The following is a 27,196-nucleotide window of genomic DNA, read 5'->3' as shown; positions in this document are numbered from 1 at the left end:
AGGAAGGGCATTCCATAACCTCACTGCCCTCACCGTGAAAAACCACCTACGCTGCTTCAAATGGAAGCTCCTTTCCTCTAATCTAAAGGGGTGACCTCTGGTGCGTTGATTGTTTTTATGGGAAAAAAGAACATCCCCCAACTGCCTATAATCCCCTCTAATGTACTTGTACAGAGTAATCATGTCCCCTCGCAAGCGCCTCTTTTCCAGAGAAAACAACCCCAACCTCGACAGTCTCACCTCATAGCTTAAATCTTCCATCCCCTTAACCAGTTTAGTTGCACGTCTTTGCACTTTCTCCAGCTCATTAATATCCTTCTTAAAGGGGAACTATCGTGAAAATCAAATTGTCCAGATGGAAAGATATGATGAAAATAATAATTTTCTCAAATATATTTGTTGACCAAATATGCTTACTTTTTAAATAATATTACAGACTGTTAGGATCCTTTCTCTGAGAGCCAGTTCAAGTCATTGCTGAATGGGAGTGGCAACACCTTGCTGTGATGTCACAAAACCAGTAGAAAAGTCCCGCCCTCCCCTATGCTGAATGCAAAGCATTCTCCCACCAACTGTATACCCTTCTGGTACTTATAATAACAGACAATCTTTGAACATTTGTACTCTTTTACTTCAGGGATATTTCCCAAGGAGAAATTTTAGTTTACCCAGGAAAACAATATATAATTTTTTTCAGGACAACCTAAGTTTTCAAAATATGCTAGAATTTTTGTGTAATTCCACTTCTGTAAAAAGATATAGGTTTCTAAATGTCTAAAAAAGGAAGAAAAATAATATTTTCCATAATATAAACACACCCATATCAAAAACATGAATTATTTTATGCACAAAAATACAACTTATTTGGAAAGTTCAATGTCTCTTGAAAATGCCAATACCAAATATATATAGTTTTATGGCGATTTCTCACTTGTATAGGTCAAAAACTCCATGCAGTACACTACTAACTTCCCAAAGCACTGCCAGAAAGCTGCATACTTCAGATTTCAAGGCCATATATATCACTTACAGTACAGTTCTTACTTACAGTGACTTAGGGGGGCTGGAGGAGGAAGCTCTAACAGCAGACACGAGTGTGATACGAACTGTTCTTCTGTCGCAGGACCGACTTGCCAGCCCCCATGGCTTATTGCCTATTGCAGGGATACCCAACCTTTTATAACTGTGAGCCACATTCAAATGGAAAATGTTTTGGAGAGCAACACAAGTATGAAAAAAAGTTCCTGGAGGTGCCAATGAGAGCTATTATTGGCTATTTGATAGCCCCTATGTTGACTGGAAGCTTACAGGGGGTTCTGTTTGGAAATTACACTGGGTTTTTATGCAACTAAAACTTGCCTCCTAACCAGAAATTCATACATAAGCACCTGCTTTGAGGCCACCGAGAGCAACATCCAAAGGGTTGGCAAGCAAAATGTTGCTCCTGAGCCACTGGTTGGGGGAACACTGGTCTAGGGGGTTGGGGGCACACCAGACTTTCTATGCTGGCAGCAAAAGCTGCCAGTGCAGAGAGAGGACAATGAAATGCGAAGCACGTATGTGATATGTGCTTGGCAGGCAGAGCTTTTTCTTCAAGCACGTATCACATAAGTGCTAGGCAGTAAAAGCGTTAAAAGCTGCATTTCCACCCGGAAGTGTTGCAGAATGTAGAATCTGCTATCTGTGGCACTTCAGTCCTTTTATTCACAGAACATAGGTTCTACATTCAGTGGCACTTCAAGGGTTAAAGTTTTGTAGTGTATTATTTTTTCTTGCAAAGTCGGCAAAAGGTAGTACAATGGCTTCCTTCTTTTTAAATAATTGCTATAGTGTGCAAAGAGAGAATCATGTGCACATGGTGCTTGCCACCTCAACATTACCAATAGCCACAGAATATAGTTTGGTGCTCTTAAAACTTTAATACAATATATACAATTTAAAATTAAAATATAATGGGGACAACCAAAATAAAAATGAATATAAAAATGTATTACTCTTCTCAGACCCACTCACAAAACTCCTCCTCTTCCCTGACTCCGCCCCCCAACACAAAACTTCTGCGCTCCCTGCCCTGACCCAGCCACCTCCACCCTAAAAGGAGTGTGTAAAGGGAGCACTGGGAAGCACATAGCACAGTGGGTTCGTTCCTTGTTCCCTGCCTGACTGCACTCCCCGAGAAACAGACCCAGCCCCCACTTTTAAATTATGTGTTCAGCCTGCATCGGTGGTTCAGTGGCTTCAAAAGTTCCATTCTCGGTCAAATTTACACACAGCTCCTCTCCTTCCTCAACATCCCCCCCAGAAAGGATGTGAAAAGTCATAACTCAGTCGTAACCCTGTCGCACATCTCGCAAGTGTTAGATGCGCTGCTTGCGAGTCTCAAAACTCTCATAGAAACAAATGTGCGACAGGGTTACGACTGAGTTACGATCAGGGTTACGATCCTGACTTTTCACAAGTTTTCTGGGGGAGGGGGATGTCGAAGAAGGAGAGGAGCTGTGTGTAAATCTTACTAAAAACGGAACTTTTGAAGCCACTGAATTACTGATGTAGGCTTACCACAGCTGAGGATTGACAGCACTGGCAGCCAATGAACGAGAGGCAGATCTGTCAGTTAATATGAACACGACTCCGACTTCAGAGCTGGCCAGAGGCTAGGTAGGAGAGGGGCAGCTGCAGTGGGACCACTATGAAAACTAGAATATTTTAAAAACTATCTAAAAATGGTAATACATTATATTTAGAAAGTTTAATAACTTAATGGGATGAGTCTTTTCAGTCATTATTAATTTCATGATAGTTCCCCTTTAAGGACTGGAGCCCAAAACTGCACTGCATACTCAAGGTGAGGCCTTACCAGGGACCTATAAAGGGGCAAAATTATGTTCTCATCCCTTGAGTCAATGCCCTTTTTTATACAAGACAGCACTTTATTTGCTTTAGTAGCCACAGAATGACACTGCCTGGCATTAGACAACTTGTTATCAACAAAAACCCCTAGATCCTTCTCCATTAAGGAAACCCCCAACACACTACCATTCAGTAGATAGTTTGCGTTTATATTATTTCTACCAAAGTGCATAACTTTGCACTTATCAACATTGAACCTCATTTTCCAGTTTGCTGCCCAGTTATCTAATTTTGTCAAATCGCTCTGCAAAGCAGCAGCATCCTGCATGGAACTTATAGTTTTGCACAATTTAGTGTCATCAGCAAATATAGAAACAGTACTGTCTATGCCCACCTCCAGGTCATTAATAAACAAGTTAAAAAGCAAAGGCCCAAGGACTGACCCCTGCGGTACTCCACTAACCACACTGGTCCAATTAGAAAATGTTCCATTTACAACCACTCTTTGTACTCTATCCTTCAGCCAGTTCCTATCCTTCAGCCAGTGATGTGGGCAATATTAAATTAATCCGATCGTTAGGCCCTCAGGCTGAAAAATTGGATCACAAAGATGGGATGCAGCCTGTTGGGGCAGGGGGGAACTAGTTGATTTTTAAACCAGCCTGATCGACATGTGATCGAATTTCGTCCAGATATTGGTCGGACAGGCCCTTTTTAATGCCCCATACACAGGCCGATAAGCTGCAAACTCAGACCATCAGCAAATTTTATTGGCCCGTAGATGGCTTCCTTAAGAACAGGGGTGGCCAAAGCATCGATCGCGGTCCACCAGTCAGTCCCCCGCGGATTTCTGGTGGACCGTGTCTAAGCTGGGAAATGCAGGAAGTTCAGCGCATTTATAGGGTAAGCGTACGTATGCTGCGAGGAAACAAAGGGGGGAAAAGTCTGGGCACCCCTGCTTTAGACAGTATTGTATAGGAGATAAAATTACATTCATTCCTTCACTGAATCTTTACATTTATGCATATAAATACATGCAGATTTGCAGAGAAGGAAAGTTCAGTGCATCACAATGATGTTTGACATAAATAGGAGATGACTAATAAAAGAATGGGAAAAACAAACAAAAGTTCTGTTTTAGAAAGAGGAATTTCGACTCTTAAAGTTACCAGGCTCTGCTTTTTGCCACCCTTGGTAATCTGCAGGGTACTGCCGCCTCAGGCAAGTCTCTCAATTTCCCTCATGGAAGCAGCTCCCCTGCAGAAGGCCATGTCTCTGTGCAAAAGAGATCTTATCCAGTTAAGACATGGAATGAACCTTTTTCTTCCAACTTTTCTCCTTCTTCCTTGTGTACTATTCCATTCTCTGTCCCCTCTCCTTATTTGCCATTAACTATATCTTTCTCTAAACTTTCCCATGTGTCAGTCTTTCAGTATTTCCTTTCCAACATCTCTTCAAATGCCACTGGACTAAATATATATAATATTTAAAGGAGCCCTTTATTATAGTAACAGAACTCAAATATCACTCCAAAGGACTAACCTTCATTCTGGCTCTGGTAAAACATGTATAAAGGGTGTACTTACACCACCACTAACTGGTCCGTAGGTATGTCCTGAAGAATCTGGCTCCTCAATGTACAATGTATAGAAATCTGGCCTACAAAACAGCAAAGTGTATTAGAAGTGAATTTTATTATTAAGACACTACTTTGTATTATTTAAAATAAAAGTAATACCTTTGATTTCTTGGAAGATCAAGCCAATTTAGTATGTGGGTCACTCTTTCTTCATATATAACAGAACTGTAACAAAGATGTAAATAAAAAATGTTAAATCTTCACTTGTTGTTGGAACATTATAAAGGTCATTTACAGCCCCAGGAGTAAGAGCACAAGAGTACTAAGGGACTAAGAGCACACCTTTTAGTGTAGTGATCCCCAACCAGTGGCTCTTGAGCAACATTTTGCTTACAAACCCATTGTATGTTGCTCCCAGTGGAGCTTAATAGCTCATCTGAGAATTAGACTCATGTCAAGAGTATGTGCCAAGCCATGCCAACAGTATTAAAGAGGTTAGCATCATCTCCTTCAGCTGATTACTCATAGCATAATAAATAGGACATTTCCTTTCATTGTCTAGTTGGCTCTCTATTTATCCTGCCATGTTTTCTGGAAATGTTATACATAAAAATTTGCTCTGTATTTATTGTGGGGTATTATATAAGCACATGACACTTTATGTATCCTGCCATGCCTTCTGTGGACAATATAAATTAAATTGCCATTATTTTTAACTTTGCTTTATGCTGTATTTATCCTGACATGTGTCCTGGGGTACTATACAAGGACATGACACAATATTTATCTTGCCATGTTTCTGAGGGATTTATACAATAAACTGGAATTACATTTAACTTGTCATGTGTTTGGGGTATTATACAGGATATTGCCACTGGATTTATCCTGCCAAGTAATGTCAGCCTCCCAAGGCTTAAAAACCACCCTCTTACTGGCACTAAACTATTCATGCATCTGATACCTAGCTACACGTTTTTCATATAAGTGTGGGATATGCTATCCAGAATACTTGGGAACTGGGGTTTTATGGATAAGGGTTTTTTTTTTACATAATTTGGATCATCATAACTTAAGCATACAGTACTTCTCTGTACTGACCAAGGCTAACTTACTTGTTATATAATTTGTATAGGGATGGGAAGGAACCATTTATAGCCACATCTGAACCAGGCCAAAAGAAAGTGCCAGCTTTCAATCCTTGATACATGGCTGTCAGCCAGATCTGCATGTAATGAAAAACCAGTCAGGCATTGTGCATTACAAATATCAAATAACTGGATACAAGGCTTTAAGTTTAAACCAGGATACTAAAAAATGTATTTCATTACACCCCTCCACGGGTAGTATTGGGGACTGGGTATTTGGTAAAATGAGGATTGAGAGAAATGAAACTTGCTGTTTTGTGAACAAATGTATGAACCCACCATTAATGACCTATGGTCCCTGTGGCAAATTGAGAATGAGGGCACATGTGACACAAGATATATGTAACATAAGATACCCAGCCATCTACACCATATTGACCAGGGAGGTCTTAGGAAGCAGCTAGGGACAATTTCAGCTCATATTTGAATACTACCCTGCCAACATTAAAGTGGTAAGGATTAAAGACTTGACTTGTTTCTTTTATTAAAGGGCTAGTAGTCAGTGACACCACCCTAAAGGTCTGCAATTTTCAAATATATGCAACATTTGTTGAAAGCATGATCATTTTATTTAAATATGCCATTAGCTTTTATGGCAGGGTTTTGAGACACTGTTTATAATATAAGTAATAAGTAATATAATAATAAGTTTTTAAGGCTCCATTTAACACTGAATAGAGTCTTCTTTGCCTCTGTGTCAAAGAAGAGATTTTATAATCAGTACAAGATAGAAATAGTTTATCAGTTTAAAGGGGTTTTCCAGCCAAAAATAATTTTGAACAATGAAAGAATTAATAATTCCAACAATACCTAAATTAAAAAAAAACAAAACATTTTATTGGGTTAACAGTTAGTTGTAAACGTAATTGTACGTAATTGTATTTGTTGATATTACCAGTCCTAGGGTTAGGGGTTGAAGATCATAGGAAGACCAATCTCATTTGTTTTTCTTTCTCTCTAGTGGTGGCCATACGCGCACCAATATTATTGTACGTAACCTCATTTCGCACGATATTCGGTGCGTGTATGGGGATTGATGAGACGACCGATATTGCGAAAGCAACGACGTATATCGATCAGGCAGGACAAGGTGCCCGAGCAAAATCTGCGTTTAGGGCTGAATAGTCAGGTGGAGGTAGAATCCCTATTGTTTCTACCTCCATATCTGACAATTGAGCCCTGAACGTCAATGGTGGGAACGAACGATCTTTCCTGCGACCAATGGTTGCAGAAAAGATCAAAATTAGTACGCGTATGGCCACCTTAGGATAATTACTTAGCCAACCCACCAGCCATAGAACACTATGGAGATAAAGGGATATCTGTATTAATTTGTTACTCTTTTCTCAACTCGCCCTTAATAATCATTGACAATAGAGCTCTGGCTTTGAAACCTGTACATTAAGTAATAATTGACCACAACAGAAAAGCTAGCTGTGTTAGCTACTGCACTAAGGCAGAAATTGTCCATATTGCTTTACAATGCATGTATCCAATATATTAAGGAGCTGCAACCCAACCATATTACCCTATCTCAACAGACTATACTTGATGGCACTGCTTACAACCTCTTTTGATTGATACTTGCAAATAAGTCAGTTCACAGTATGTTTGTATTTACAGAGAACTTGTCATATAGTAGCTATGTAGAAATTTTAGACAAACCATAACTTACCGGCTGGCCATTCCACCAAGATTCATTAAATTTCTCATTTCCAGAAAGAGAAAAATGTTTATTCATATGTACATCATACATATTATTATCAATTATACCATTGGATTCTGGATACAGACCCTGTGGAATATGCAAAATTCCCTGTATCAGTACACAAATGCTAAAAGCTGAAGACTTATTTAAGAACTTTTTAAAGTCATTAGTACATACAAAAACTCATATTCATCAAATAAAGGAAAAACTACACACAGTCAAAATAAGAGGGATAGTTGCCTTTCAGAGAGAAAAAAAAAGTAAATTTAACAACGTAGAGTAGATTATCAGTTAAGTAATAATTTTAGTGATCTCTTTTAAAGACATCTCCTCAGGACTAAATAATAAAAAAAATAAAATAATTTTTACTAACTAACTAAGCATAAAAATGCATAAAATGCACAAGGCAGTTTGGTCCCTAATTACACCTAATAGACAAGGCAGCTTAGTTCCTATTTAAGCCTCCCAAATAGCCATATTACATTATGGGTGCCCAGCTATCTACAGGATTCTACAGTGCAGATAGCACACATTGGAGTTATTCCCTGGCCATTCTGGTATTCTTTGAATATGTATAAAGTACAAGACACATACAATTGTTTGCAGCAACTAAAGTAAACACTGTAACTACCTCTTCATTTGGCAAAGAAGCACTTACAAACAGCTTACTAAACTGTGACTAACAAAATGAGATTCCAACAATGTAGCAGGAAAAATGAGCTGCAATTCTCTTGATAAATGAGCCCCAGAATGTTTTCATTTCTTCTTCCTTTAAAGATGTTTATATACTTACTGTTACAATGGTGTAGTGATTTGGAAAAGTTTTGGTTGGATAGATGGACCTCATATATTTTGAATGCGTTCCACAGGTCTCTGTAGGTGTTAAAGATAAGTTATAATAAATTTTATTTCATTAAACAAGTTAAATTATAATACACCTTGCTGTAGTGATCCACTAGTAAATGAGGGAAACCTGCTTTAAAGTTTAAATTGATCCATGGTAGTAGGGAGCTAAAATGCCATGTGTCTGTACACAGTAGTAGCTCATACATTCTGCTCAAAAACATACATCCTGCTGGTTGGATGACTGCTAGAGAGGTGGTAATTCATGGGTCAGCCCAAACCCACATTTGCTGAATTAGACCTTCAGTATTAGACTCCGGAAATAAGAACAAATGAAAATGTTTTACAAAACATGAAATTAAAAAAGACAAGAATTTATAGATAATTTGATGGCTACTCACTTAGTTGTCTAATGTTTGGCATGAGATGTTCCCAGGTTTGTAAGTACTCGGCTCGAAATCCATCCAGTGAAAAAAGTATAATGGGTGGTAGTTCAAAGCTATGAAAACAAGATTTTTTTTAATTGCAAATGCATTCCTTAGGGTGGGGGATCTGCCAAATTGACCACACACTAAAGATCTCTACAACCAGCAGAATATTAAGAATGAAAAGGAACCAGTCATGGTTCACTTCCTCAGAAAGAAAAACATTTTTTTTTTACTAAACCATTTAGCATCTGTGAAAACTTACCCAGCTGGGCACTGTGGTTCATTAGAGGTTTGACATGGGTCTGATGCCCAGGCAGTGTCACCTGAAAGCCATATAAACAAATATCTTAATGTCAAGCAAATGTAAAATACAATGATATAAGCTAGTTTGCACATGGCCGTTATATTTGTGCATGAAACTCTAGAGCTAAAGTTTCTAGAGCCTATTTAACTTTCTCTTTCTCTCTTTTCTCTTTCTTTATAAAAATATACAGATAGATATATTTATCTGTCTAGCTATGAATCTTCGTGTCACTATACCCACAAATTAGTATGCGTGCATCAAGACTTTGACAAAAAGCTATGGGATAGACCCGCTGAGTCCTTCAACTCCATTTTCGACCAGTGATTTAGGACATGCCCCAAAGTTCTAGATCACCTAATACCCTCAAAAAATCTCATAAATAAATAAAAGCAGGCACATTCACCTGTTAATATTTCCATTAGTCAGTTTCATTGTGAAAATGAAAAGATAACAAAAACAAAATGAAAAAATAAAACAAAAATTAAAACCATGGTTAAAAGCACAATAAAAGCATAATCCTATAGCACGGTTAAAAGCATAATCCTACAAATAATAGACTTTACTTCTTCTAAAGCATAATCCTACAAATAATAGACTTTACTTCTTCAAAATAAGCACTGAAGCATAATCGCACTGTCCACCATCTACAAATAAATATTTTTTTAGAAAAACAGTCCTATAAGTACTGTATATGATAGGTCTTCATCTTGTAGATGAGTAGACAGACACAGCATCTGAACCCTGTTTATAACTACATAAGTAATAAAATCATACTAATCAAATTCTACCTGTTATCCAAAGTGGGCTCAAGTTTCCTCTATGCTACTACTGCTAACAGGAAGGTAAAAAGCTACTGATAAAGAATACATTTTGTGTGTGCAGATTCACCCACAGCCACCCCCCCCCCCCCAACTCTGATGGATTCTCTTAATTACGTCTACAATGGCCTTAAAGACAGAACCACCTATTTAAACAGATATTTCTATGTGCGTACACTGGTAAACTGGTTACGCCTATGTTCATAAGTTTCTTATGATGTATGCTACTGTAGCCCACTTTAGAATTATTCTGTGCTGCTACCTGCTGATTACTTGTTCTTGGCGCTACAGGAGTCCTGAGCCCCCGCTTACTATGGGGGTTAACAGGGATTTCTCCCTTAAAGGCGTGCCTCCACCCAGGGATGGTGTTGTGGAACTATGATCCACCCCCTGGGACTTAACAGTCTCTAGTACCTCTGCCTGGGATCCACACACAGCCCCCAGTACCTTGCCCCTCCCTGGGGTAGTAGCTTACCGGCAGGTAGGTGATCCTTGTGGCAGGAAGGAGTCAGATACACAATTGATATGATGTAGAAGATTGATCAGTTTATTAGGGCAGGACCTCTCCAGGAGTGGCACATATATTGATACACAGCATGCAGGGCTTTACCTCCTCACTACTCATTGAGAGCTTTCTCCTGTTGGGCAACTCACGGTACTCGCGCCAAGTGTCTCCTTCTAGGTGATCTCCCCGGTACTCACGCCAAAAGGCACCCCCTCTTGGGGCCCTTCCCGGTACTCGCGCTAGGCAGCATCACCACAGGCAGCCCACCCCGGTACTCACGCCTAAGCCCCCTCAGATCCAGCCTCCTGGGCTAGCGGTGACCTTGTCCACCTACCTAACCACTTATGGCCCTGCACTCCGGCTGATGTAATGCCGGGAGGTCTTAACCTCACTTCCACTCCTGGCGGGGCAATGTCCGCCCATTCTAAACTCCTGGTGTCCTACATATCACTCCTAGAGCGACCTATTATAGAACTACTATCTAAACTGTGCCAGGGGTGCACACTACCTGAGCAGCCCCTGGGCTAAAATGTCTGACCCCCACAGTACATGGCTGCATCCCCTTATATGGGCCTATGCACCACCCTGTGGCCATATCCCGAACTGCAGGTATACACCCTGTTAACTGTTTAACAACCCAGTCATCCCAGTGTCCCTGTTTACTATCACCACCCTGTGGCCTGTCCTAGGGGTTCCTGTCCTAAGGGCCCATTTTTGGTAAACCCCTACACTACTATGTCACAAAGTCTATATAAACCCTGTGTTGTCTTTGTTCTTTAGTTCTTACTATAATTAATAAATCTTACCTATTTACCTTGGTATCTGAAATTTCCATAACACTATTAATGTAGCTTTTTTATATAAATGGTATGAGTGCATGTGAAGTCCAGGAAAAAGTATGTTAGATGTAAATATGTCTACACATTTTTATTTATTGATTGAACGGACTCTTTAGGCTAATGCCACATGGGGCTAATTCTTGGCCTGTGGAAAAAGAAGTTTCTTCGCCAATATATGCTGTGTGTGCCTGCCGATTCAGTGGTTTTGGACGCAGGCAAAGAAAGAGGCTGATAGCAGGGTAGGGGCTGATTCTCCACTAGTGTTTTACCGCAGGCCAAGAATCAGCCCTGTGTGGCATCAGCCTTAATGTTAACATTGACACCAATATAGAATCAAGCAATTTATCCATGGATCCATATGTGTTCTCAGTGCTTTTGAAGTGTCTTAAAGCAAATCTTACCTTGGCAAACTGTTTTATAATTTGTACAACAATCTCCTTGTGTCAAGCAATCACTAGAGCAGGAACAATGGCTGTCAGAAATCCTCTTCTCTCCACACCGCAACTTGCTACAAGTCCATACCTCCTCTACAAAAAAACAGAGTGCAAGACCAACTTATTATTCTATAATATAAGGAAAAGGCGTTATGCCCCCCCCCTCCACAAATACCCAGAATTTTTCCATTTACACTTTTTGTAAAGGTCAGAGCAATATTATTATTAGTGCAATGGCAATAGATCCCACAAAAGCAATATAAGTATAAGCAAGACTGAGTTTTTCTCAAGAATTCATTGCCTAATGACAGTAATGTAGATCTGACTAATGACTCACAGGCTTAACTTGCTTGCTATCCTAAAATACTAAAAACACTTTTTAAAACATGACATGTGAAACTGAAAATACTAGAATCCTGCCACTCACTTGGTTTCATACACAGATCATCATAGTCAAAACAGCAGTTTCCTAGCTTGGTACATTCAGAGTCACAACGACAATCGATGTCCCTCCCACTTGGAGCGTCACTGCATCGGTTCTTACATGTGACTGTAAATAAGAACATAGATCACATATTATAAAGACATTTTGTAGATATAAAGAAGAAAAATAAAAACAGATACTGTTGCTGATATAGAAAATATTGTACTGCTAATGTCAAATGTCATACTGTGATTAATGTCAGTCAATCTGGGAATATAAAGTTCTTTTTCAAACTATCCTTGGTTAAAATACAAAAGGAAGCATTAAAATAGAGCAGCAGGTAGCAAACCCAATTTTTAAAAATAAACAAATACTCTTTGCTCTGCTCAAAGAACAGCCATATGCAACTTGATGGGTCATTAATAAATAGATTAATAAATAGATTAATAAATAGAGTTGCGCTCTTTATTAGGGTATGCTGCTAAAAGACTAAAATACTTGGTGCCATTTCAATGCTATCACAGATACACATTAAAACTCCCACCTTTAGGCCAGCTATTTGTTTAAAGTAGCACTTGTCATTTCAAAGAACAACATTGTGCTGTGACTTAAAGCAACATGTAAAATGGGCCTTGTCAAACTTGAACATGTTAAATACAATAGGGTTGATTCACTAATGTGGGTTAAAACAAGCACTATTTATTGCATGCGTTAAAAATTTTATCACGTCTTATTTTTCGCGATTCATTCAAAGGATATTTGCGTTAATTTAGACGCAATGCTGTTTCCGTTAAGTCGCGAAGACTATTTTTGTGCGGTATTAGACGCAACATGCGCTAATTAACGCAGCGCACTACTTATCACGCGCACGCCATATTAGCCATACACACCATTACATTCGTAAAACTACTTTTTCTGAAAATGACCATTTCCCTGCAAACTGGAGGATACATCACTCTAGGGCCAACACAGACTTGAATAAATCATACTGGAAAGTCATTATTGTGTTACCAAAAGCTCATGAACTGTACTTTTCTATAATTACCGCCTGCCCCAAGTAGGTGTTAATTTTCACACAGACTAATGCGATATTTAGCGCGTCTAAGTGTTTGTGAATCATGCGTTAGTATTATTTCTGAGCGAGAATTAACGCAATGTGGTAAAATTAACGCATTGGGTTGTGAGCTACTGCAGCTCTTGCTTCTTCATTTAAAACTTGCAACTCTTTTGTTAGTATAGTACATGACAGCAGCATCCTGAATTCAGGCTGCAGTGGGGCCAATGTATCTAGAGCCTTATGTAATGCATAAACACATATAAGCATGGGGTATATTGAACTCTCTTTCAAAGAACATGCCTTTGCTATGTGGAAGAGTATGTATATTGTTAGACTAAACCTCCCACTGCCAGATGTAAGATAGTGATGGAAAAAAAGGATGCCAGGAGTTCTTTTGCAGGAAACTAGCACTAAAAACTTTATTGTCCAAGACAAATGCAAAGCAGGGTGAATACTCACAAATGCAGATGGAATGGTAGGCTTACAGATACAGAAGAATGCAGCAGTATCAAATGATGCACTATGGAGGACCAGCTGGGCAAGTAGATTAACATCTGGTTTCCACCTAAAATGGCCCAGATCCCATCAGCAGACTTGATCAGGGTAAATAACTTTAAGCCTGATACCCTTGTCTCTACAGCTGTTAATTCACTAAGGCAGAAGAGCTTGTAAAGGAGACTACTCCCACTGTCTCTCCTGGTTGGAGCAAGAAGCTGCTCTTACTGAATAAAACTGATTGTCTCACTTTCCTAGAAAGTGCTATTAAAAAACTAACCTGCTCTTACTATTTCTTGTTCATGGGTTCCTGCTCCCAGGCTTTCAGTGGTAGTGTTCCCTCTAGGGCAGAACACTTATGGGCATTACATTAACATTTATTTATAAAGCGCCAACATATTCCGCAGCTCTGTGCAGAACCAGGTTCCCTGGAGCATCCACCTGGTTCAAGAGATGCCCTTCACTTGCGTTAACATTAGCACCCCAAACTGTGTCTGCCCCTAGGTGTGAAACTGAAATATTGATGCATGTAAATATAGATCTACCTGACAACATATGGGTATCTGTTTCTTTTTGATAAGTATGCCTTGTAGTCAGATAACAAGCACCTTACAGTCTCTTTGGCAGCTTGAAAGAACAATGAAAGGTTAATATAAATTAAAAGTAAGTCTAAAGGTACTCACTGCATATCTAAATTCCCAGATCCCTGCTTACTTCTCTGAGATATGGTGCTGGCAGCCTACAGCAGTGTGAAGACTACAGTGACATCACTGAAATCTCTCTGTCCTTCCTATTCTCTGAGCATGTGTGTAACTTGATCCTGTCTCCTGTTCTGAGCTACACATGCCCACCAGCCAATCAGAAGCAGCTCTGCCAGAGGGGAGGGGGGGAGGGAATGAAACACATGTGCAGTATGATGCAAGGAGGGAAAGGAAGGAAGAATGCCTTTTTAGAGATGGCTGCCTGTTCTAGAAAATGTGAAGTAAGTGTGACTGAGTAAATATTTGATTAGGTGAGCCAAAAGTGTGGCGTTTTTACTAAACAATAGGAGGACTAGAAATAAATTCAAAGCAGAGGTCAAGATAACTGAGATAGCCCTGGGGGAAGCAGAAAAAGAGTATACTAACACACAATCAGAGGAATCACATCAACTCCTTAACCAAGCACAAAGAGAGGTAGAGCTAGCCTATACCAAAATTACAAGGAAAAGGCTACTTTACACTAATCAAAGAATTTTTGAGCAAGGAGAGAAGGCCGGCAAATTGCTAGCCTATCTCTCCAAATCCAGGGACTCACAAACCCTTATCCCCAGAATTAGAGACTCCACTGGTGCCTTTGTTACCACTCCCCCTGAAATTCTTGATACTTTCACGAAATATTAGCAGAAGGCTTACCAGTCAATATACCATGCTACTCCAGAGGAACTTACACACTTCCTTGATAGGATAGAATTTCCAAGCCTCACCAGCCTGAGGCAGCTCACCTGAACGCCCCTATAACGGAATCAGAAGTGGCAGAAGCACTAGCGGCTCTCCCCTCGGGTAAGACCCCGGGACCTGATGGATTCCCAGTAGCCTGGTACAACCTACAGGGTCCTCTCTTAGTACAACATCTTCACCAAACATATCTCAATGCTATAGAAAAGGGTCAACTACCTCCCTCATTTTACGATGCCACCGTGGTTCTTATAGCCAAAGAGGGAAAGGACCCAGAAATATGCGATTCCTATAGACCCATTTCGCTTATCAATACCGATGCTAAAATATCTGCTCATACACCCAGACCAGACCGGCTTCATGCCTGGGAAATCCATCTCTCACAACCTCAGAAGGGTCTATACCCACCTTCAACTCAAACATGACAATAGTGGCTCACGTGCCCTGGTCTCATTGGATGCGGCCAAGGCATTCGATTCAGTAGAATGGCCTTACTTATGGGAGGTACTGAGGAGATTTGGATTCGGACCGCAATTCATCAGTTGGATCCAACTGCTATACAAAAAAACCAATGGCCCGCATTAAAATTCACGGAACCCCATCTGAGCCATTCCCACTCCATAGACAGCAAAAAAATCCAGTAGCACACTGAAGATGCAAATCGTGAAAAAATTGTATTTTATTTGCCCAAGTACATAAAAACAAGCAAAGAGCAACGTTTCGGGACCCTCCGGACCCTTTCTCAAGCTCCCACTCCATAGAGGCACCAGACAGGGCTGTCCCCTGTCCCCCCTATTATTTGCATTTGCCATTGAACCGCTTGCCCTGCTAATACGACAATCCCCCAATATAACCGGTTTCAAACAACACACTATGGAAGATAAACTAGCCCTATACGCGGATGACCTACTACTTTTTTTAGCTGACACTTCCACCTCCATGCGGGCGGCTCTCCAGATACTTTCACTATTTGGTTACTACTCGGGTCTCCACATAAATAAAGAAAAATCAGTAATACTCCCGGTAGACCCTATACTGAACCCCCCCGATAACACCCATGGCCTACGCTGGGTTACTAAGTTTAGATATCTAGGAATACAGATCTCACCCTCAACCACACCTTACATAGCCGATAATATTGAACCTCTCATTACTCAGCTCAAATCCACCATAACCTTCTGGGCCAAACTCCCCCTTACGCTATGGGGCAGAGTGAACTTGTACAAAATGATTTATCTCCCCAAACTCCTGTACAAGCTACACAACTCACCGGTCTGGGTTCCCAAAAAGACCTTCCAAAAATTAAACTCAATACTAATTCCCTTCCTATGGGCCAACAAGACCCCTAGAATATCCTGGAAATCCCTCACGGCCCCGGTGTCAGAAGGAGGACTGGCTCTCCCACACCTACACCTATATTTCCTGGCCAGTCAGTTATACTACATCCACACCTGGCTTCATGCAGATGAGAAAGACCCGGGATTCCTTATCCTGGCCCACCAGATTGGCTCATCAGAGGCAGTCCAAAACACTATATACAGAAGGCCCTCAGACTATCCTAGATGCCCCACAACAGTTACTGTCCCAGTCAGGGCATGGAAAGCAGCATCTAAATTACTCAATTATCTCACTCCCCCCATTTCTCCTTTCCTCCCCCTATGGAGCAATTCTAAACTACCGCACCTGCAGGGCCTCCAAGACGTACATTACTGGGCCCAAATGGGTATCAAGTACCTAGGCGACATAGTGGTTGAGGATAAATTTCCCACCCTAGAACAGCTTCAAGGGAAACTAGATAGAAGGGACATCCAAATATTTCGCTACTTCCAACTCAGGCACGCTTTCAAAGCTCAATTTATGACACTGGAGCTAGCACCTGCCCCCTCAAATATCGAGCTAGTAGCAAGGAACCCTGTACAGGCAAATTAATTTCCAGATTTTATAAAACTCTGCTGAACAGTATTTCCCCCCCTTTTAACACGGCCCGCTGTAAATGGCAACAAATAATCCCCAACATGACAAACGAACAATGGGATGAATCTATTGATGTGCTATATACTGATCTGATCTCAATTCGCGACAGACTAATACAATATAAGTTTATTCACCAACTGTATGTTACCCCCCTCAAACTGCAAAAAATGGGACGCAGTCCTGAGGCCACATGCCCTAAATGTCACAACACAGGATCCGCTTTCCTACATCTAGCCTGAGAATGTCCACCAATCCAAAGCTACTGGTCTAGGGTAACTAAATACATGGCAGACAACTTGGGCCTTCCTAATCTATGCACCCCAGAGGTATGCTTGCTGGCTCAGATCGAAGATCTTGTGCCACTCAACAAAACTAGATCCCTATACCGAACTATTCTGTACTATGCTAGGAAAGTCATAATACTAAACTGGATGGGCAATACTGTACCCTCACCGGAATTATGGCAAACCCTCATCAATGCAGCGCTGCCCTCTATCAGACTCACTTATGAAGCTCGTGGGTGCCCCTTGAAGTTTGAAAGAATCTGGTCCCCTTGGTTGGAACTAAATCCTGGTATACCCGATGGGACATAAAAATCCCAGTTAATTAACCCCTACACCCTTAAATGGACCGCTATACTAACTTCGCCCAATCCATCCAGTGTAATAATTACTGTAATAGTGTTGCAAAATACAAATATTGTACTGTTCGCCCTCTGTATGGTAAACCTCTGTACAATGTTATCCTCACGATGCATGTAAACTGTACCGTGACAATGTAATGTACTTCCGTTGATCCCCCTTCCCCTTTCCCTTCCTTCCCACCTTTTTGTGTTAAAAAACAATAAAAAATGAAACTTTAAAAAAAAAACAATAGGAGGACTATTGGGCAGTATGATTTTTAAATTTTGACTTGCATTCTCCTTTAAGCTTTGTACATAATTCCTATATAACTACAAAATCTGTTAGTTTGCTGCTTGATTCAAAAGACTGCTTTTAATAATTAAAATGCAAATTTTGTATGTGGAGTACACATACACATGTTATATCACTCTCACCACAATGTATTATGGGTTCCTCTGCTTTCAGAGAATATCCATCTCTAATATTAATTTGCCTTGTTAGGCTTCAGTAATAATTAACAATTTACACTCATTTAAAAAGCTAAAACATTATTAAAATGGTGTTAGACTGCACCTTCTTTAATTTGACTGAATTTCTCCACGATTATTAAGACATGTACAGTCAAGTACAATAAGTTCAAGTCTCATAAAGTGTTGGCACCTTTAGCTTGCCACTGCCATCACTATATAATAGTCTATTGAATATATATATTATTAGTACAGGTCTATGAGCCAGTACAATTTGTACATTTTGCAGCTTCAGGCTTGGCATAACTTTGTCCTTATCTGTTTGCTGATGCAGGAATAAAATATTTCATGCAGTCACTAATTTACAATCAGCACTATAGATGCCCCTGCAACCTACCTCAAGCTTATCCCCTACTACCATTTAGTGCCTTGAGTGAATATGATTCAGCATTCTTTTTAGAATAAGGTTAACGTTTTGAAAGAATCCAGAATGCTCGGTACCTGGAGTTTTCCGGATAAGGGATCTTTCTGTAATTTGGATCTCCATAGCTTAAATCTGCTAAAAATAATATTAAATAATCCCAATAGGCTTGTATTGCCTCCAATAAGGATTAATTATCTTAAAGGACATGTAAAGCCTACATTTGCCTACAATGTATATCAGTTGGGTATGTCTCACCCACCCAAATGGCATCATTTGTACTGCATATATCCCCTCCATTTGCTAGCACCATCACATGTTCCTAAAGCAAATAGCAGCTTTCACCCAGTGGCCATTTTTCCTCTGATACATACTCATCAGATAAATTTAAATCTGCAAGCAGCATACACACACACACATACATTTAATCAAGAATACAGGCTCACGCAGGCAGAATTTTCTGATAAAAGTTCTGCATTGTTTGAGCTGAGCTCAGGAGAAAGAAAATTGAAGGAGCAAAGCAAAGCAAATTCCTGAGGGAGGGGGCCAAGTGGATTACAGGAGGAGAAGGAAATCTAAGTGATAAAGGGGATGCTGCAGACTTACTATTAACCTCTGGACAACCAGTGTGGCAGGTACTGAAAGACTTATTGTACAGCGCTGCAGAATATGTTGGCGCTTTATAAATAAATGTTAATAATAATTTCAAAAAGGCTGTTCACTGATTATATTTTTGTGTATGGGGTTTACATGTCCTTTAATTGGGATCAAGTACAAGGTACTGTTTTATTATTACAGAGAAAAAGGAAATCATTTCTAAAAATTAGAATGATTTGCTTATAATGGAGTCTATGGGAAATGGCCTTTCTGTAATTTGGAACCTTCTGGATAACATGTTTCCGTATAAAGGATCTCATACTGTATTAAGATCAAGAGTGTAAAAAGTGCAAAAGAAGGTAAGTCAATCCACCTACAATAAGTGCCGAGCAAACAATAAACAATGCAGTGTAATAAAGTACAGTTGCATAATACAAGAGATTTAAAAGAATTGTGAAATAAAAGCAAAATCTGTTCAGGGAGTGGCAGTCTGAAGGAAAACTAGGCATAAACTCCTGTGTACTACAAGCAAAGGTTTGAATGAAACTTTTTACTAAAGGGGTTAAAAGGGGTGACTGTTACTAACATAAGCATGCATCGAAACTGTGTCTGATGCTTTATACTTCTTTTTTATTTTATATTTTTTATTATTTACTTCAACATTGCTGTTGATTTGCCTTTTCTAACTTTTCGCACAAAACTAACTGGACTCCAGTTATTGGCCATTTACAATTTGTATTTCTAAGGTAATTTGAGTATATTTGAACTGACAAATTACCGTATTTATCTTCTTTTATTTGGCCTTATGTGTGCGGTGAGGGTTTGGTTAGTATGTAATTAACTAAACATGCACTGTTTTGTACAGAAGAATGCTAACACTCAAGGAAATAAAACATTATCTTTTACTACAGTGTATAGGTGTGGAGCCATTTACCATAGAGTCCATTTTAAGTAAATGTTGTATCGCACTTTATATTTGTAATACTAATGTTTTAGGAAATCATGAAAACAGCTATAAGGGGTTAATAATTTGCATATGCATTAATTAGAATTTTGATGTAATTTCCCCTTTTGTATTTTAAATAGCTGTTTGTGCTCATTTGAAATTTGTGCCTATGACTACGTATCTTTTGTATACAAAACGTGTCAGGACTTTCTTTGTTTTAAGATCTCTACAATAAAGACAAGTTTTAGTGGACCAAGGAGTGCGTGCCATCTCTCTTCAAATTGATGTCCATTTTAAATAAGCCAGTCTTATTTTTCAAATAATTTCCATTTTCTCTGTAATAAATAAACAGCACCCTTTGTTTTAAAAACAATCATGGTCCTTTTTATATTGCTTACATACTATAACTGGTTTTTTACACCAGCTACTGTATTTTGCATATAATAACCCCTCTCAAATCTATAAAGGGATAAGTAACTATCACTTCAGTTAGGGCTGTGGCACACGGGGAGTTTAGTCACCTGCAACAAATCTACCTTGTCGCAGGCGAATAATCTCCCCTAAATGCCATCCCACTGGCGAGAATGTAACACAAATCTCCCTTGTCGCGGGCGACTAATCTCCCCGTGTGCCACAGCCCTAAAGAGGGCTGAGATATCATTGTTCATGGTAAATAAACTTTGCTTTGCAGATATACAGTAAGCCAGTCTGATTTAATAAGCCTTTCCCAATGCTACCTTTAAGAAAGTCACTGCTGTGACCTCGTGGATTTGTATTTGTTACAAATACAGGCACATTTATACAGTATTTACAGAGATTGTTGATTATTCATACCAGTCCCAGTTAAGCTTACAGTCTGAGTCACCTATTTCATACTCTAGGGTCCATTCAATCAATAATAAATTAACCCGCCTTTATTTTATGGGAGAATACCCATCAAAGCAAAGGGAGATCATCCATACCCAATCCTTGCAGATGGTGTCCAGTTAAGAATTGCATGCTGAACCCCAGTGCTGCAAGGCAGCTGTGCTCACATTAACAGTAATAATACAATACCAAGGAATTTTTCATATTCCTTTATATTTTTTAGACACCCAATTTTTTTGCACACTGTCCTGTCCACTAGGGAAGGGGAGGTTAATGGGCCTCCAAACTGTGCTCTACTACAATACTCAATTAGGAACATTTTACACACACTATTAGCCTGTTGCATGTATTCCCTTTATAAAAATCAGACCTGTCAGGCATTCATCCATAAAAAGAAGAAGAATGTTTACCAGCCCACAATTTCTGCCTTAAAAAAGTTACAAAAATGAGGTGTTTGTACCACACTTTGGTCAAAATATGTAAGCTCATGTGCCATGTCTAGACCCCTCATTATAAATACTACACTGCCTTTTTGTAGATCTCTGTCTGTAGTGCATTTAAAAGCATTAGTCCCCCCAGCAGATAGTGTGACTGAGTAGTAAGACCATGTTGAACTTACCCTTAATTCAGGAGCACTAGTGAGTAAGCAAGGAGCTTTTAGGGCAGGGATCCCCAACCTTTTATACATGTGAGCCACATTTAAAAGGAGAAAGTGTTGGGGAGCAACAAAAGTATGAAAAAGGTTCCTGTGGTGCCAATAAGAGCTATAATTGGCTACTTTATAGCCCCTATGTGGACTGACAGCATACAGAAGGCTCTGTTTGGCATTATACTTGGTTTTTATACAACCAAAACTTGCCTTCAAGCCAGAAATTTAAAAATAAGCCCCTGCTTTAAGGCCACTGAGAGCAACATCCAAGTGTTGCTCACGAACCACTGGTTGGGGATCACTGCTTTAGGGCAATGGCACACAGGGCGAATTGCCAGCCTGTGGATAAGCGCAGGCTGACAATCTGCCCTTACACTTAAACATTTTTATAGTTGTGCCTGCACCTGTGAGGATTGAATGCGTCCAGGTGCAGGCACACACAGCCAATATCTGCCAATAAATGACAAATTTTGCGTGTGCCTGCACCTAGGCCCCATGTGCCCTTGGCCGTAAGCCCCAGCTAACAAACACCTGTAAGTAGTTCTTTGTTCTAAAGGCTGAATGACAACAAGAAGCAATATTTAGCTTAAATTTGCACACAAATTTCTTTCTGTGTTTGAGACATCTATCATCTAGGTTTTATAATTGGGAATTTAACCTATCTACAGCCAGAAATTAGGATAAAATATATTGTACCTAGGGCTGATTCAGTCTTCTCACTTTTCTTCAGTCCTAATCCGAGACCTAAGCCAAGAGACATGGCCACCAAGGCAACAAGCAGAACCTGAAAAAGAAAGACATATGTTAAGTATACTGCAACTATAAAATTACATATTAGAGAACTGACCATGGCCTGTGACCCTTGGTGGCAAATCCATCTTTGAAGCAGTGCTAGAGCTCTACACCAAATACCAGTAACACAAAGTTGCCAGCATCAACATAATGCAGTTGTACTACATAACAAACCTTAGCCATATGACATTATGTACTAATCTACATTTTATGAAACTTGAAGCCTCCTCTCTCAGTGAAGCCCAATCCAATAATTTAGCGGTCTAGTATTGTATATGGAATTTAAATGTTTTTATTACACAAGTCCAATGTATACATTTTTGCTGCTTCAGAATCAGCTGGCATAAGTAACCACCAATCAGCACTTTTTAGATACCCCTGAAACCTGCCTAAAATCTAAGAGTAATTAGTACTTATTAGTACTTAGTACGGATATTTAGTGCCCTATTATGGTTCAGCATTCATTTCAGAATAAGTTTAACATTTCAGGTGTTGTATTAAGATCAAGAGTGTAAAAAGTGCAAAAGAAAGAAAGTCACTCCGCCTAAAATAAGTGCAGTGCAAACAATAACTTACAACATGCAGTGTACTGAGATCTAGTTGCATAACACATGAAATTTGCAATTTAACCTCTAAACCCATGCACAAACAAAACGTTTGAGGGCAGTGTACAATACAAATTTTACTAAGCACAAAGAATCTAGTCTAGCAAACCCGTAGTCTACAGGGGCACAGCCTCCGCCTCTGACATCGTAGTCATCGTTGCTGCCCCGCATAGGGCTGCTGCACTGACTGTGATGATTGAAGTGCCTTTCTAATTACTTTAAAAGTGGCATTCCTTTCCCTTCATCCCCAACCTGCCTGAGAATTTATCGATGATCTGGAAAAAATAAGGAGTCTGTCCATTCTTTACGTAAAACTTCCAGGGCTCTAACTGCAAGCAAGTAGAAACACGTTGATCTCAGCCCTTGCCGATGCAGCTCTTTCTTGTTCAGGAAGCATGTTAAGAAAGGCCCTAGAGTCACAGCCAGTTAAGCAGCTCTTCGTAAAAAGTCGCCAACCCTAAGAGGTGTATTTATTAACATTGGTGACAAACAACACCAGCAATGTTGCCCATAGCAACCAATCAGATTTTTGCTTTTGTTTTTTAACTTCTGTAGGTGATTAAATCAAATTGATGATTGATTGCTATGGGCAACATCACTGGTAATGTTTGTCTCCATTGAATACAGTTTACCTTTGAACATTTAGGGAGCTATTTATTATGCTGTGTGAAAATGAAATTCACCAAAATAAGGATGTAAAAAGCTGTGTCAAATAAATTGAGAATTAGGGCGTCTAAACAAATTTTATGTTGTTATTTTATGCAAAAAAAATGGCGGCAATTTTTACACAGCAAACCCTGCCGATGTGTGGCAAATTTTGTTGCCGTTTTTTTACAAAGCATAATAAATTACTATGACTGGCTGCTAGCGGTTGCATGGCGCAATAACCCATAGGAACCAATAAGATATTTGCATTTAAACAGGTGACCATTAAATGCTACTTGCTGATCGGTTGCTATGAGTTACTACTCCTGGGAAAACTTAGTGCATTTAATTTTATAACCCCGTAAAAGAATAAAGGTGAACATTACAACAACAGTGAATAACTGAAAGAAATTGAACTAAAATTCAATTATACAGTATATATTATATAGTTGTATCATGGTCTATAAAGTTTCCTGAAACGCAACGATTTTTTAAATATCATTTTTGTGAATTTATTGAGTGACTCACAAATAATTCACTACTATGCAGCAAAAACACTGATATAAACAAGTAAATCAACAAATTAAGCCATGAATCACATCTCAACTTGTTCCAAAAAGAATGTAACTGAATAATGAAAACTGATAAGTTTATGTCTTTGTGTGCTCGATGCAAAAAAATGCGTTTGACCTCAAAATTCTTCTCAACCTGACAGGAGCAAAATTTGCCAGTCCCAACCTTTAGTTACAAATTTAAAAAATCTAGTGTTATCCTGGTATGAGTGGGTGGGGGGAAGTAGCTTTAGAAGTAATCCAGTAAGAAGCAGAAACATTTTTGACCATGTTTACAATTTATTTAAATTGAGTGTTGGTACAGCCATGCAGATGATGAGGGAGGAAAAGGACTATACAAAATAGAGACCAAAGCCTCCAGTTTAAAAAAAAATCCCCCATAACAGAATAAGGGGTAACCCAGAGAAAATTACCACCAGTTCAACTCCTTCTTGTTTTTTTTATTCCAGTAAACATAAGATAAATAAGGTAAAAATGGGGTCAAAATCATGAACAATCTCTTGTTAAAAAGAGAACTGTGTGATTCCCCACAGATTTTACTAATCTTTCGGGAAAGGCTGTGACAAATACATGGCCCCCAGTTAAAATGTCTAGGGTCCACCATGTGCTTTGTTTATTTACACAAACTCACACCCCCACCACATTCATTAAGGTTGTGGATTTTTAAAATAATTGCTGACTTTGTAAATGGAAAGTCAACCTCCTAAATATGCTCACCACATAGGGCTCTAAGTAAACAGACAAATATATATATATATATATATATATATCTACAGTACATGCAGAACAGGATGCCAGCACTCACATAACTGTGTAGTAAATTTGCCTGGGCGCAGTCCTCAAATTTATTCAACAGACATTCTCCAAGACAGGAAATGCACAAACAGGACTTATATACATTATGTGTGACTTCAGAATAAGCCCCATAAAGAATCCACAAAATGTCCTCGTTCTAACTTAATACTGCAAATAAATACACACAGCTTTCCTTTTGAGCATATGAATAAAAATGTAATTGTACTTTACCTAAGCTAAAAAAACCCTCAGTACAAAGAACAGCAAAGCTATGTTTAACAATAACAAGACATATAAAAATTTTGATACTTACTGCAGACAGAATCTTATACTTATTGACTCCTTTCTTCTTAACAGGTTCATTAGTCTCTAAGCTTAGAGTTGATGAATCCATCTTCATGCTTTTTCTAACTGCCGCAGGCAGCTTTGCTAAAGCCTGCTACAATGTGAAGTGTCCTAAAACTTAGATGAAAACAAATACGTCTTTACGTGACCTAATGGATAATAAAACAAAAGAACTGCTGTATATAAAGGCTGGACGCATTTTCCTGTGAGACATCAAGTAGATAGTGGTGAAACATTGGGTCAAAGACTAAGCTATTTTATCTGTTTACACATGCATAATAGGAATTTCAATAGATTACTTTCTTTCTATGGACTTGAGATAAACTGCATAGTCAGATAACAGTGTGGTGAATGTCTAAACCAATTGCACAGTTTAGCTTATCTATTGATATGTACAACTAAATTACAGTACAAATTACAGAAACTCAAGTACAAAGAACATTGGTGAGTATACCAGAATATTGTTTAATTATTACTAAGTACTGTTTTCCTTATCCTCATCTGCAAGATGACTTTTCTTTATCAAAAGAACAATATATAGTCCATAGTATTAGTTTTAATAGATGTGTTATTGACCCAGCTTTGGTTTTTAAAGATGTCTTACATCAAATTCTATGAAAAAAATGTTTTTCAGTGGAGATCCCCTTTAAAAAATGTTTTACTAAGATGTCTGTTAAAGTTCTTCTAACCCAGAGCAACTGATCAAAAGAAAGTGTCTATTAGTCTACATCTGTTATTATGAGTAACTACAACTGTTGAAAACTTTCATCCTGTTACTATAATACACCCTAAATCTTGTCTGAAATGCCATTCGTAGGCTTAATGGCAACAACATTCCTTATTTTCTGTAATAGCGCCTCTTAGTTACAAGCCTGTTTTAAAAAATGATGGGACACTAGGGGGCACATTTACTAAGACACGAATCCGAACCGAATTGGAAAAATTCCGATTTGAAAACGAACATTTTGCAACTTTTTCGTATTTTTTGCGATTTTTTCGGCGCCTTTACGACTTTTCGGAAATTATCGCGACTTTTTAGTTACCAATACGATTTGCGCGAAAAAATGCGAGTTTTTCGTAGCCATTCCGAAAGTTGCGATTTTTTCGTAGCGTTAAAACTTAAAAGGCGCAACGTTTCACGCAAGTTTTAACGCTACAAAAAATCGCAACTTTTTGCGCCCATTTTAACGCTACGAAAAAACCCCAGATTTTGCGCAACTTTTGGAATGGCTACGAAAAACTCGCGTTTTTTCGCACAAATCGTATTGGTAACGAAAGAGTCACGATAATTTTCCGAAAAAATCGCAAAATACCGATCATTACGAAAAAAACGCAATCGGACGCATTCGGCCCGTTCGTGGATTAGTAAATGTGCCCCTAGGAATCTGAGCCCTCGCCACCAGTGACTGAATTTTAACCAGAGAAGTGAATGTGAATCCCCACAGGAGGACCTGTGTGGAAAATCATCAGCAAAAACCAAGCACAGAAGCTTTTTTAGATAATAGTCAACATTAAAATGCAACCCTGGGTGGCAGTACTGGGCATACCATAGTATGCCCAGTGCTGCCACCCAGGGTTGGATTTTACTGTTGACTAATGTGCCTTTTATGGAGGCACATTACACATATGCTACAGAGTGCCAAAGAAAGTAGAAAGAGTTTAGATTTGATCTGTTACTGAATTGTACTTCTCCCCTCTGAGAGGGTTTAGATTTGATCCTTCCTTTACCTGTTGCTGAATTGTATTTCTCTCCTCTTCATTTTGTAAAGTTTCTAATTTTCATTCTTCTCTTCTTAAAACAGAGCCACTGCCAAGACACACCTGCCAAGACACACCTAAATTAATATAAAATATTGAAGTAGTAGTTTTGGAAACAAATGTGTTTGTGCTTGCATGAGGGAATTTATTTCCTGTGTACTCACCTACTTTATTTTACTTTCTGGCTACCAGAAGCTATCTTGCTTCATGGTGAAATTAGAGCCCCTGTCCCACAAGACAAAGTATGATCAAATATCCTTTATTTGAATGCCACT

General features: G+C 39.1%; 1 protein-coding gene across 2 annotated transcripts in view; it reads right to left on the bottom strand.

Moving 5' to 3' along the window:
- enpp3 (ectonucleotide pyrophosphatase/phosphodiesterase 3) overlaps positions 1-26,969 on the bottom strand; it is a 51,996-nt gene extending 25,027 nt beyond the window's left edge. Inside the window, exons 1-12 of one of the 2 annotated variants that reach the window (XM_031902479.1) lie at positions 26,892-26,969; positions 25,132-25,312; positions 22,106-22,193; positions 11,881-12,003; positions 11,421-11,546; positions 8,816-8,876; positions 8,527-8,624; positions 8,076-8,155; positions 7,250-7,369; positions 5,542-5,651; positions 4,589-4,654; positions 4,437-4,509 (exon numbers count right to left, since the gene is read on the bottom strand). In XM_031902479.1, the coding sequence (XP_031758339.1) occupies positions 4,437-4,509; positions 4,589-4,654; positions 5,542-5,651; positions 7,250-7,369; positions 8,076-8,155; positions 8,527-8,624; positions 8,816-8,876; positions 11,421-11,546; positions 11,881-12,003; positions 22,106-22,193; positions 25,132-25,218 (1,032 nt within the window). In that variant the 5' untranslated portion in view covers positions 25,219-25,312; positions 26,892-26,969. Of the gene's footprint in view, positions 1-4,436; positions 4,510-4,588; positions 4,655-5,541; positions 5,652-7,249; positions 7,370-8,075; positions 8,156-8,526; positions 8,625-8,815; positions 8,877-11,420; positions 11,547-11,880; positions 12,004-22,105; positions 22,194-25,131; positions 25,379-26,891 lie in introns of those variants that run through there. The other variant, XM_002936313.5, reaches the window with a different exon arrangement.
- Positions 26,970-27,196: the final 227 nt, after the last annotated feature.

This window comes from Xenopus tropicalis, chromosome 5 (assembly GCF_000004195.4).
Source record: "Xenopus tropicalis strain Nigerian chromosome 5, UCB_Xtro_10.0, whole genome shotgun sequence".
Classification (NCBI taxonomy): Eukaryota; Metazoa; Chordata; class Amphibia; order Anura; family Pipidae; genus Xenopus; species Xenopus tropicalis.
This window is presented reverse-complemented; position numbering and strand designations above follow the sequence as displayed.